The sequence below is a fragment of the Aphelocoma coerulescens genome, chromosome 1A (assembly GCF_041296385.1).
Source record: "Aphelocoma coerulescens isolate FSJ_1873_10779 chromosome 1A, UR_Acoe_1.0, whole genome shotgun sequence".
Classification (NCBI taxonomy): domain Eukaryota; kingdom Metazoa; phylum Chordata; class Aves; order Passeriformes; family Corvidae; genus Aphelocoma; species Aphelocoma coerulescens.
In genome coordinates, this window is record NC_091014.1 from 70,565,307 (window position 1) to 70,578,160 (window position 12,854).

The 12,854-nt window shown below is 53.3% G+C and overlaps 1 protein-coding gene across 5 annotated transcripts in view; it reads left to right on the forward strand.

Moving 5' to 3' along the window:
* Positions 1 to 1,471: 1,471 nt before the first annotated feature.
* Positions 1,472 to 12,854, forward strand: part of WNT7B (Wnt family member 7B) — a 94,705-nt gene continuing 83,322 nt past the window's right edge. For 2 of the 5 annotated variants that reach the window (XM_069003450.1, XM_069003454.1), the window contains exon 1: positions 8,337 to 8,846. In XM_069003450.1, coding sequence (XP_068859551.1) covers positions 8,764 to 8,846 — 83 coding nt within the window. In that variant the 5' untranslated portion in view covers positions 8,337 to 8,763. Of the gene's footprint in view, positions 1,986 to 8,336; positions 8,847 to 8,919; positions 9,472 to 12,854 lie in introns of those variants that run through there. The other 3 variants (XM_069003451.1, XM_069003455.1, XM_069003453.1) reach the window with 3 other exon arrangements.

Genomic DNA, 12,854 nt, shown 5'->3' on the forward strand with positions numbered 1-12,854 from the left:
TTTTAAGGACAAATCGTCTGTAGTTGAGTACTGATGACAGTGTAGCCGAGCGGACTGTAGGAGAGCTGGCTGCCTCCGAAAGCCGGAGCGCTGATTATTAAAGAATAAAACTGAGGAATGTGGGGAGAAAAGAGCCAAACCGATCCTCAGGCAGAGGAATCGGAGCTGGCGGTGGAGTGGGAAGTCTCGGCTGCCTTCGTCTCTACTGGGGGACTCGTTCTGAGTCCCCCTTTCCCCAGCACGGCCCTTCTCTGTCCCGCTTCGCTTCCGCTTGCCCTCACAGGGACCGGCTTGGGGTCTCTGCATGATGCCTGGAGAGGACTCTATTCTCGTGGGCTGGCTGGGTGATGGCAAGGTGCGGACAGCCTTTACTGTGGGAGTCTAAGCATGAACTGCGATTTCACACTGCACCTCTTCAACCACGGCAGCCTGGCTGGCCTTTAAAAAATCCTCTGTTTTCTCCGTCAGGATAGATACTTTACGATGAAGTTGTGTGTTCAGCCTCTTTTGCTTGCTTGTCACTGCCTGCTTTCCTTTCAGCCTTTCCTGGTGTGTTTAGCCGATTCTCTTTGAGAGATGCCTAGAGCCATCTGTGCTGACTGTTGCTACACGTATATGAATGTATGTGTAGGAGAGGGCAGAGGTGCACGAGTTTTTCCGTATCTGTGTAACTCCCTACAGCCCACAGACTTGTATCGGAGTGCTATTTAAGCGTGCGTATGCATGCAAGATCTGTGCCTCCGGACAGACACACATTGTATAGTTGACTGGAACAGATAATTCCACAGAATGCAGGAATAAACTGAGCAGCTCAGAAAGCAGTGAGGAAGAAAAGTAGAAAAAACAGAGAGAAAGAAATGAAAGGAGGAAAAAACAGAAAGAAAGGGAAGCCTTGCTCCTTGTTAGTGCCTGAGCATAAAGTGAGGTTTTGTCTCACCGATTAATCTCTCTAGGAGCAGCAAACTGAATATCCTAAACTGGTGTTAGAAGCCAAGTGTATCTGTTTCTCAAAGGAGGAAGCATGTTTTCTTACCGCGGAAAATTATATCAAATTTGGTGGCAGACATTTGTGTCCAGCCGGGTCAAATGGCCGAAGAAGTAGTCTGGACACACGTTGCTTTTTAGGATACGGAGCTGCCAGCAAGTGCAGCAAGTGGGGATTAACGCCTGCCTCTGTTTGTTTAAAAAGGAGAAAAAAAAATAAAGGAGAGAGAGAAAAAAGTTTTAACAGTTTCTTTTGCGAAGTCTGTACATTGCAAATCCAGCCGCGTTACCATACTAGAGGAAATGAAAAAATGCTTCGGTTTGAGAGGACGAGTCCTTTATTTCCCTTATTGGATAGGTTTCATGTGTTTTCCCCAACACTCCGGCTTAAGGACATGCCTTTTGAAACACAAACACACGCACAACTCGCACACGCACACACAGATAAGATATGACACATGCGGGGTGGAGGGAAGAGCGGGAGAGAGAGAGAGAGGGAGAGAGAGAGGGAGAGAGAGAGAAGAGAAGAGAGAGAGAGATCCTCCTACCTGGAGCCATAGATTGCAAGATACGTAGTGTTACCTGGGGAAGTCAGAACAAGTAAAAACAGATTGAACTTCAGGGCTCTATGAGGCAGTTGATCAAGATCAGTGCTTGCTCATTCTCTCCCTCAGACTGTCTGTCTTGGGGTTTTGTTTTACCCTTTTGAGCAGCCCTTTCCTTTTTTTCTTCCTCTTTAGCTTTAATATCGGAGCCGGTTTCGGTCACCATGGCTCTGGGAAGAGCTGCCTATCTGCACGGAGTTGACTTTTTACAGCTCGGCCAGCTTTGCTCCTGGGTAGCTTCAGCAGTGCTCTTGACTGGGATTTAATCGACAAGATCAGTTCGGCTTTTTGTGCGATTTTTATGGCTCAGTCCATTTCCTAGATCATGCACAGAAACTTTCGGAAGTGGATTTTCTACGTGTTTCTATGCTTTGGAGTCATCTATGTCAAATTAGGGTAAGTCCTTGTGCACGACAAATCTCCTTGGCTTTTGGGTCACGTTAGTGCAGAGTTGGGAGAAAAATACTGCAAAGGAGGGGAAAAAAAAAAAAGGAAAAGAAGAGGAAAGATGTGGTTATTTCTCTCTCCGCCCCCCGGGTGTCCGAGCGCCGGCAGCCCCCCGAAGCACGGCCGTGGGTCTCCCCGGTCCCGGGCCATGCCCGGCGGCGGGGCGCTCTGCCCGCCCCGAGCTTGCAGGGAGCCGGTCGCGGGTGATGACGGATCCTTTTATTTTGTACTGCTTAAGCGAACTTCAATATTATCTCTGGCTTGCAGTACCCTCAAAGGAAAAAAAAAAGAAAAAGGCAGCCTAACAGAGTTAACTCAGGCGCTGCTGCTGGGACAATAGAGCAGAGCTGAGGTATTAGGCGAAAGGGGCGGGAGGAGGGGAATCCCTGCTCTGAACCTGCGCTCAGGGATTTGGTTTATGCAGGCCTAGACACAATTTGCGTTTCTATCCATCACACGGACGTGTTGAAATTAACTTGACAACTGGTCCGGCTACCTCTGCTCTGGTGCTCCCGGGAAGCCAAGCGGGCTCAGGCGAAGGAACCGGCCCGGGGCCCTGGAGGGTGCGGCGGGGGCTCCCGGGGAGCCCGCTGTTTTCTCCTCGGTGTTTGATCACCGCAATCGAGAGCACGCGGTTATTTTGGTTGCCAAGTTTCGCCCTCTTTCCCTCTGCCTCTCCCCCCAGTGCCTGTATGCCCTTATTAATATTGCTCGTCGCAGTAGGCTGACTTGAGTTGAATTTCCACATTCCTGAGCCCCAGCCGAGTCCTTACCTGTCGAGCTACAAACTCTTTAAAGATCCTGTCTTTGCATAGCTGCGGGATTTTTATTTTTTTTTTTTTTTTATGATCAAGAATGCATAAGGTGAGTTGCAATCCACCTTGAAATCAATACGTGGAAGAGGAAGGGGAAGCCAAAGGGCAGCTCCCAAAGGCAGGAGAACGGGCACACTTCCCCGGAGCGACAAGCAGGCTGAAGCCCGACCGGAGCAGCGGAGCGAGAGGGCAACGGGGAGCGAGGAGCGGCCTGGCCCTGCCCGCGGGGACCCGCCGCTGCGGGCGCTGCTCCGCGCACGATGCGCGCCTGGAACAGCCCCGTCCCCGGTGTCAGGAGCCCGGGCAGTGGCGGGAGGAGCGGGCTGGCAAGGAGAGGGAGGGAATCTGCAAGAGGGAGCACGCCAGAGCCGAGGATTAAGGTTAAACAGCGGGGGGAAAGAATTAAGCTGGGCTCCTCGGGGATGAGAAAGGGAGCGGCAGGCTCTGTATACCCCACCGGGAGCTCCTGCAGCTGCGGGCAGCAAGGGCAGGGCTGTCCCATTTACAGGGCGCCGGCGAGACCCGCGGGCTGCGTCCCGGGAGTGTTCCCAGCGGGTTGCTCGGCGGACACCAGCCGGATCGCATCCCCTTGTGTTTGCTTATTTAGGTATTTTTGGCACGGCTCTCGCCCCGCCCCTGCTGCCGCAGGTGCCGCCGCGGTGGCCGGCGGAGCACGGCGCTGCCCCGCAGGCGACCCGCGGAGGATGCGCGGATGCGGAAGGGGCGCGGGAGACGCCCTCCGCGCTGCCCCCACCCTGCCCCGGTGGGGACCCCGCGTCCGCCCCTGCCCCAGCTGAGGCACATGCCCGGGGGTAGCTCCAAATCCTGACTGCTGGAGACAAGAGGTCTTCTCAGTGCTCTAACCTTTGCGAGGCCAAGTACCTGTGCCGCCCTTTGTCGTAGCCGTGGTCGGCAGCGATGGGCTCTGTCGTCCTCCAGGCTCGGATTGCTGGGAGTTTAGATGTGTCGTGAATTTGTTGAGGCTGTGTATCCATAAATGAAGCGATGACAGGGTACCCAATCTACTTCAATAGTGTGAGGACTTTGTACAGCACACCCCTCAGAGAGAGGCAGGCGAGCTCAAAGAAAACGCTTTGCAAAATAAGGGCAATAATACAGCTATTGCTTTCACTGCGGCGGAAGGGAACAGAGGATTGGGCACTTGTTGCAGTCTGGAAGGCAGATCTCTTTTCGAAATTGATTTTGGCTATTTTAGAAGGGGATGCAGAGCAAAAATCACAAGAATGCTGTCGGACTGAGCCTGGAAGTGAAACTGAGCGGACATCAGGAACAGTAAAAGCCTTTGCGGAAACTATCAGATCCATCACCGTGCCTGTAAGGCGATGAGGATACTTCACTTTCTCTGAACAATAGGAGAGAAATTTGCTCTGAGATCCAGGGCTACTTCTAGGCTAGGCATGTGGGGTGCAATTATTTCCTCTTTCATCAGCCACTGGAACTACCATTTTGTTGAAACCATATCCTTTGGGTGTAATAATGCCTTTTCTGGTGAGCTCTTTGCTTTGGAGGGGGGGGGGGGGCGAGGGGGGGTGTGAAGGCAGATGAAACGCAGTCTGTCTTCCAGGGCATTCGGCTGATTTTCAGCGGGAAGGAGAGACCTGTCGTGTCAGCCACGGCAAGGAGGGGAGGCTTGGCAGGTTGGGTTTTTTTTCCTTACTGCTGAGCACGTCTTCATGTCTGAATAAAACGTGCTAAAAGCTCCACTTTCGGTGGCAAACATGACACCGAGGGGAGAGAAAATAACGCAATACAGAAACTGTTGGACGGGCCGGGGTGTTGCATGGGGTGACACGGCAGGGTCCCACAAAAAAACTCTATCTTCTCCAGGTAGGAGGAGAGAGCAGGGTCCCACTCAGGTAGTCCTCCCTCTCGGGGATCTTCCGTTGTTTCCGTGTCTATTTCCGGTCCCCCAGTTTGCTGGAGAAACATGCGTGAGGTGAAGCATCCCTTAATATTTCTGTCGATGACGTTTCCAAGCACTGAAGCGTAAAGCATCTGCAGCCCCGCTAACTCCATTTAACCCCTCGCGAAAACAGGTCACATCAAATATTGACCTCAGGCAGGACTGAAACAGAAATATTTCCTGCCAAGATCACAGAGCATTCGGGTACCGTTTAATTAATAAATACGTCAGAAATTAAAAGTCATAGCAGCACCACAGATGCAAATCACAGCGGAAGGTCTGGGGATGAGTGATGTGTCTTTCAGAAAGATGGAGTCGAGGACAATACCCCGCTCAGAGATCTGGGGGGCAAACCCCACCCTTTTCCTCTTTACTCTGGAGGAAAAGAAGGGTGACAGCCAGGCATCTCCAAAGGGAGCGGGGAAGATCCCCTTTCCCCGCGGGGAGAAGGTCACGGTGCGGTTAGAGGAATGCGGGAGGCGGGAGCTGGCACAGCTCAAGGGAGCAACGAAAGGTATCGGCACCCCTTTGGGAGGCGGCGGGGGCTCTTCTTCCGAGCTGAGGGCGCACAGGGCTACGGACGTCGGGGACCCCGGCCCATTCTGGGAGGGTCGGAGCACGCCGCGCCCTCTCGGGACTCCCAGGGACGCTGCGGCGGGGAACGGGACAGCCGGTCCCACTCGCCTCTCCCGCGTCGAAGTTCGCCTTGGCTTTGCGGCGTTTTCAGTAAAGGCCAACGAAATCCCGCTGCCCTCGCCGTCCCCGGGGCTGTCCAGCCGCGGGGAGCCCGCCCGGGTCGGCCCTGTCCCCCCGGCCCTCGGCAGACAGCGGCCGGAGCTCAGCCTCGGCGGCGGGCAGCACGTGGAGCTCTGGGAGCTCCGGCGAGGCCCCGAGAGGAGACCCGCCCGATTTATGCCCGGAACGCCGGAAGGCGCGGCCGCGGCCCGGGGCTGCCTGGCGCCGTCCCGCCGGCGGGACCATACGCTCCGCGGCCCCTCCACGGGCACCTGCCGTTGTGCTGCCGCCACCGCCTTCCCTGCCCTCCCATCGGCCAGACACCGCTCATTCTGAGACTCATTGTTGCCTTCTTTCCTCCGGCACTGATCTTGGAGCTCGGTGAGATACAAGGAACGCGCGGTTCCGCCCAGAAAGGACCCGGTGCGCTGCCCGCCTGGCGCACCTTCCCGGCTTCCGACGTGCCCTTCTTCCGGACTGTCCCCAGGCTTAGGGTTAAAAAGGAACCGCGGCTGGGAATAGATGGATAACAGGGGAAAAAAAAAAGGCAAATAGTTTATTAGTGCCTGCCCGCCCGTAGTGTCGGCAACTATTTCAGTGTCATTCTGCCCGCATTTTGTCCAAAATACACCTGTTTGTGGAAAAAAGTCACAGATGCTGAAGTGCCCATATTAGACGTTACCGACAGCACCTCTCTTCCGGTTTGACGTTTTATTGAAGGGGATGTTTTCGTCTTCAATCAGCAAAATGAGTGTGGTTCTCGCTACCCCGGCTGACATACGTATAGAAACCATTTGGATGGAATTTACAAGGTTATTCTCATCATCATCATCATCATCATCATCGTCATTCTCCTCCTCCTCATCATCATTCATCATCAGTAATTTTTCGGCATAATAACCAGCCCCTGGTTTTAGAATCAAAACTAACTCCCCGAAGAGAAGCTGCAAGGCTTGGTTTCTTTACACGACTTTTCTTCCCCTACACAACACATCTGTGGATAAAGTCAGTTTCGACCTGAAAAATTGGAAATTGGCAAACCGTCTTCGTTTCAGATGGAGTGGGTCAAACTTTGCCAGCACAAGTCCGAAATTTTCCAGTGCCAACATTTACTTTGCATTTTTACAGTTCGCTCTCCCCCTCCCTTTCCCCCCCAGGCACATCTTTAAAAGCAGAGGCACATTTAAAATACCTATCCGAAGCGGAACAAATGCTGTAAATAAAACATTCAAAGTGGCTGCTCCTTCTCCTGGTTTCACGTTTAGCAGAGTTGCCCCAGCCCCATGTCTAGTAGGAGAAAGGGCACTGCAGGAGATATACATCTCTAGCTCTTTTGCTGTATATACACCCGCACGCACACTTACAGAAGTATAAATACGACCATTTTAGAATCCTAAATAATTATAAATAAGACGGTTCTGGGATGTAATAATCGTTGAAAGGCTTAAGCTTCCGTCTCTTGTTAATCGAGATCAGCGTTTCTCCAAAGGATGTTGACTGCCCCAACGTCTGGGTGGACCTTGCAGATGAAAGTGGTTAAAGCAACCAAACCCTGAGAAGATATTCATCGCATATTGAGTGGCATACAACGTTTTTGCACCAGTTCTGCAATTCCCATTCCATCTGAGGGAATATTTCGTTGTGTCGCGGAGACAGCTGCACCCGTGTTCTGGGACTGGTTAACTGGAGGAGTTGCTACCAGGGTGTTTTGTAGAGCTCTTAGCCAAGACATCTTCTTCAGTCATTAGGCAATTAACCTGAGACGAACATTTACAGACCGAGGGCACTTCGGAGCCCGGTTCTTGCTCATTTCAGCTGCATTTGGGTTTAATTGTCTTCGGTGGCCGTTTCTCTTTCGGGGTTCGTTTTCGACCTCCAGCCCCGGTATTTGCAGCACAGATCTTTGCACCATCGCTCTCAGCACTTCCGAAATGAAGGACAGACGCCCAACAATGCAGAGGAAGAGCGACTGTCTCCTGCACGACTGGGGCTGCTCGGGGCGAAGGGCTCCCGCCCGCCGGAGCGGGAAGGGTCGAGCATCTCTTGGTCGTGGGGCGCGGCGGTGCCAAAGGGGCAGGAGTCGCTCGGCTCGGGGGGAAGGCGGGGGAGAGGCAACTAACCTGCCGGGAAACGTCTCTTAGGAGCTGTATCTTCTCGGAAACGAGAGAAGGAGAGGGAAGAGCGGAGACGAAAGCTCTTCCTGCGGGAGTGGCGAGAGGTGTGGGGAGTCGGGAGCCGCCGGCAGCCGCCCCCCGCTCGCTCCCTACAGCGGTTCCACACTAGTCCTTTCCTTCCCTGCTCTCACGCGAAACCCAGTCTCGCCGGGAAGCCACGAGTGTGCATGTCTTTATTTCTCACTCAGTCAAACTATGACTACATAGGCGTCCCTTTTTTCTTGCGTTGCTCCTGAAATCGAAGCTTAATTTTTAACATCGGGGGGACAACAACAGCCAAACCCCCGCCGGGGCTGGAGGGAAGGCGTAACCCTTCGGTGGAACCGGGACAACCGGCCACGATAAAGCAATTAACTGAGAGCGGAGTTGGGAGCTGCCAGCTCGTTCAGGCTCTCTCCCAGGACGAGCTAAGGGTGCCACGGCAGATGCAGGGAGCTCGCAGCCCACCGAGCGGTGGAGGGGGAGTTAAAAATGCCCCATGGAGCGCGAAAGGAGCGCTTGCCGGGCGAGGAGTACGGAGAATGCTCAGCCAGGGAGCACAGATTCATTGCAGCCCGGGCTACATCAGTGTCTTTCCATTGCCATCCTCCCCTTAAAAAAAAAAAAAAAAAAAAAAAAAAAAAAGAGGGAGAGAAAAAAAGTAGGCGGATTGCAGTGACTGACTGCCCAATGGCAGCCCCGGGTCTCAGGAGAGTTACAGAGAGAGAGAGAGGGAGAGAGAGAGGCACTTTCTGCCATCCAAATCCCTTAAACCATCCTCATTCCAACACAAGAACCCACTGTAACAACTTCCAACCACTGAGACATGACAGGCAGGAGCCCAGAGGCAGCAGCAACAGCGAGAGCAGCAGCAGCAGCACACACTCTGCACAGGGAGCAGCATTAGCACCAGGGGAATACTACACACAACAATACAAACAAACAAACAAACAGACAAAGCCCCCCCAAGCCCAAGGGACTGGATTCCAACTCAGATTCAAGCCACAGCTGACACCAAAAAGGGTGGGGAATTGCGACCAGGGGGGGCCAGAAAGGAATAACCAAGGAAGCGAACTCAAGAGTGTAAACGGGATTCAGCCATGATCCTTTTTTCATCTCGCAGTGTGTTACTCTCAGTGTATTACCCTCAGATTTTCCTCATCCTTACCAGTGGGAGTTACCTGTAAGTGATCCAGATTTTTTTTTTTTTTCAAATACTGTTTGCAATGCCCCCGCTAGCAGCTACCTAGGGGCAATGCGCAGAGCGAGCAGAGGGAGCCGGGAGAAGCCAGCACGGGCGGCAGCTCCGTGCGGTGCGTGGTGGTGAGGATGGTGGTGGTGGTGGCGGCGGAGGAGGAGGAGATGCTGTGCTGGTGGCGGTGCTGGCGCTGCTGGTCGGACCCCGCCGGGGGAAGGGACGCACCGCCAGGTAACTCCCGGGGCTGCCCCGCCGGGGAGGCCGGGGCCCGGCGTGCCCGCAGCGGGGGCGGCGCACCTGGGAGGGCGGCGGGGCAACGGGACGCGGAGCGGCCGGCGTCTCCCCTGGGGACTCCGACCCCGACTCCTCCTCCTGCCAAACCGGAGATGGGCATTGCTTCGCGTCCGTCGGGGGAAGGCTGTTTGTGTGCGGAGATCCCGGGGAGCGCGGGGCTGCCGCAGCCGGCGGCGAGCGCCCAACCCGGACCGCCCGCGGAGAGCCCCCGCCGCCGAGGCGCTCCGTCGGCCGGCTGCTTTCGCTCCGGAGGGATCTCCAGTCCCGCAGTTAGAGCTGGCTCCAGGACCTTTTCCTTGTGAGGAAGGGGGTGGAGGTAGGGGTGGGGGAAATGAGAGTCGGTGGGTGGGACTGCGAGGAATTTCGGTCTCTTTTTTAAATATCTGTATCTGTATCTATCGTTGCGGTGGATAAGACGCGGCTGGGCTAGTCCGTGCGGGCTGCGGAGAGAGTGTCCGCCGTCGTTCTCCTGCAGGTCTCCCGGCAGGTCTCTGCGCCCGCCCGCCGCCGCGTTAGGGTGGCGGGGGTGGAGGGCCGGGGTCCCCGCGCCGGCCGGAGGGGAGCCGGGCCCGTCCGGGGCTGCAGCCGGAGTCCGGAGGGGCTGCCGGGGAACTGTCAAGAGCTTCTGCTCTCTTGCTCTCCGGAGGAGACCTGACCGCGCCGCGGGGCAGCCGTGCGGAGAGGAGGGCGCTAGGGGCGGCAGGTACCCGGCGGAGGGAGCCGGTTTAAAATCGGGGAGCCTTCTCCCTCCCTTGAGCAGCTCCCAAGCCCCGGGGGTACGGCAAGAGTCTCCGTGCCGGAACGCGGGGATCGGGCCCGGGAGAGCTCTGGGGCGGTTCGGAGCCTGCCCAGGCTGCCGGGGCTGCGGCAGAGGGGTTCACCTCTGTCGGTGATGGAGAACCCCGCCTAGGCATCCCCGGCCCCGCATTTAATCTCGGCTGCCGGGGCCGGACGGATTTCCCTACTCTCCCATCCCCATGCCGACCTCAGTTTTTTGTGCCCCGACGGATGCAAATTTGAGGTCCTATCCCTGAACTATATGTGGATTAATATGTATGTGGGGTTTTTTCTCTGTAAGCGTGCACAGGAACACATGCACATAAACAAGTACGTGTGTTCCTCTGTGTGTGTGTCCGTCTATTTTCTGTGGGCTATGGAAAAAACATATCCCACCGCTATGGGAGAAAAGTAGGAATAAACACACCCATAAAAAGAAACTAAAAGCCTATTTCTGCATTCTTAATTCTTAATGAAATGCACATGTCTTGGCCACCGATTTTTAAAAGCACTTAGATTTATGGAAGCACGTTAGATCAATTCAGCCAGAGCCGCCTGTTTCTGTTCACAGGAGGGATATGTCTGCTGCGTAGGTGACCGATAGCTTGTAAAAAAGCTTGCCGTGCTATCTTTAGTTGGTTGGTTTGTTTTATTTTTTTTTTTTTAGACAGGAGGAAGGAGTCGTAATAAATAAATAAATACACCCTTTTAATATAAGCGTAGCCTTATTTTTCTCAAAACCGTAGGAAATTACTATCCTACAAAGTTTTCCTTCTATAAATAGTTCAAATCTTAAAACAAAAGTTTTCAACCGCACACCAGATGCTGGGATGCTGGCGGTTTCCCTTGCTGTGTGACATAATTATAAGGTCCGAAAGCAAAAGCTATAGAAGTATAATAATAATACTAAGGCGACTGCTGAGGGGAAACACAAGGGAAGCAATGCCTGCTTTATTTAAAGCCAACTGCTTGGGGATCTTTTGAACGCTGCCCCGCGACAATGAGAAGTTGTGGTGGATAAATAATGCTCTCTCGCCTTTCCCTGGGCCGTCCCCAGTTCATCCCCTCCGCTGCAGGTCACTCGGAGCTGGACCCGCGGAGCCGCAGCGGAGGTGGCTATTGCAGCCCAGCAGAGCAGAAGCGAAAGGGATCAGGAGGTGAAACCCAACAAAGCGGAGCCCCAAAGCGACGCGCACCTCCCTCCATCCATCACTCCGAAGGGACGGAGCAGGCTGCTTTCCCGGGGAGAAAGCAGCGCGCGGGGCCAAGGGGGACAGGGTGCCCGAGACCCGAACCCCTCGCTTCCCCTCCACGCCACCCCCGGCCCCAGCCCCCGGCCACACTTGCTCCGTCTCCGCTGTGTCCCCTCCATCCTTCCCGCAGAGCGGGAGCAGCGGCGGGAGAGCTGGGCGGGCTGCGGTGCTTCGCCTCACTCCTTGTAGGAAGTGAAAAGAAAGAGGAGTTATTTCAGTGCTTAATGGAGAGCAGCCTACTGAACTTGTGGTGTTAGTCTGGTGTATAAATATACTTCTCTGGCTTACTAATGATAGCTTTTGAAGATTAAAGCATAGTAGAGCCTGTTGGAGCATTATCTACCGGTGTCTGTTTCTGCTACCTTCGCTCTCCGGTCTCCGGAGGGGAGGATGCTTCCCAAGCTCCTATTTAGTGAGCTCTCAGGGACTGTCAATGGTTATGGTAATTTTCCCCGAGATCTCTATCATCTTTTGGCTATGGGAACGACTCATTGGCTTCTGCATTGCTGCTCCTTCAGGGATAGAGGGGGCGAGTTTCAGCGGGCGAGCAAACGGAGTGCGGGGTGTCTGTGCTCAGTCACTCTTGGTGCGGGGAATGCAGGCCGGGGGCGATGGGATGCTGCCCTGTTATTCTGCAACAAAACCTGTCAAGGAGAAGTCCCATCGTGATGAAATGGGGTTTTCAGAATGGATAAGGCAATGGTGAAATGAAATGAAACGGGCACCACACCTCAGTGTCTGGTGTGCAATAGCTGGGAAGAAAGTTAAATTATAGTCAACTACTGCAAAAATTAAAGAACCAACTCCTTTATAAAATTGATTTCTATATGGTAAGTGTGCTATCTGATAAAGTTATCTTCTTCAGCGTGCTTGCCTGGTAACCTTTGGCCTGCTGAGGCACTGTGAACATTTTTACAACCAGAAGAAATGTGTCTGACTCCCTGAAAAAGAAAACTGACTGTGGCTCCAATAGCGGATGCATTTTAATGCTGGATATATTTTGGTAATCCAAGTCAATATTTAAAGTATAAGGCTGCCATTAAATAATATTGGTGTAATTAGTATAAATGTCTAAATACCAGGATTATGTAGAACACTGCCACTGTTTCTTGCAGTGCATGTGGGAGTGTGCATGTGTCTGTACACATACACATTTAGCTGCTTTTAAAGAAGGTGGTGCACGTCCATTTTCCATTGGTGCTCCCCTTTCACTGTTCATCTTCTTTAAGGCTGGATGCATTCACCAGCAACGTGAGAGTCGGTTCTTAAGAAGCTTATTTCAGGGATTATCTGATGGCACATAGACACAGTTAATTCAGTTATTTGCTATAAAGTGATTTGGAATAATTCATAAGAGAGAGTGCGTGTATGTAGTAATAGCAGCACAAATCTCCAAAGCAGATATGTTTTCTAACACCATAACACAGCAAATCATTTATATTGGTGAGTAGATGTCACTGCTTGGTTAGGAAATGTAGAGAAGGAAAAATCCTCTTCATGTTTTGCATTTGTTCTGCTGGTTCTTCCACATCCTCATAATTCCGTATCCTTAACAACAGGGCTTCTTCACACTTGTGGGAAGCAGATTAGAAGGAATGCAGATTGTTCATATGCCTACAGGAAAGTGGTCATGCCTAATCCCTAAAGATTAGGACTGCTGGATAGAGTC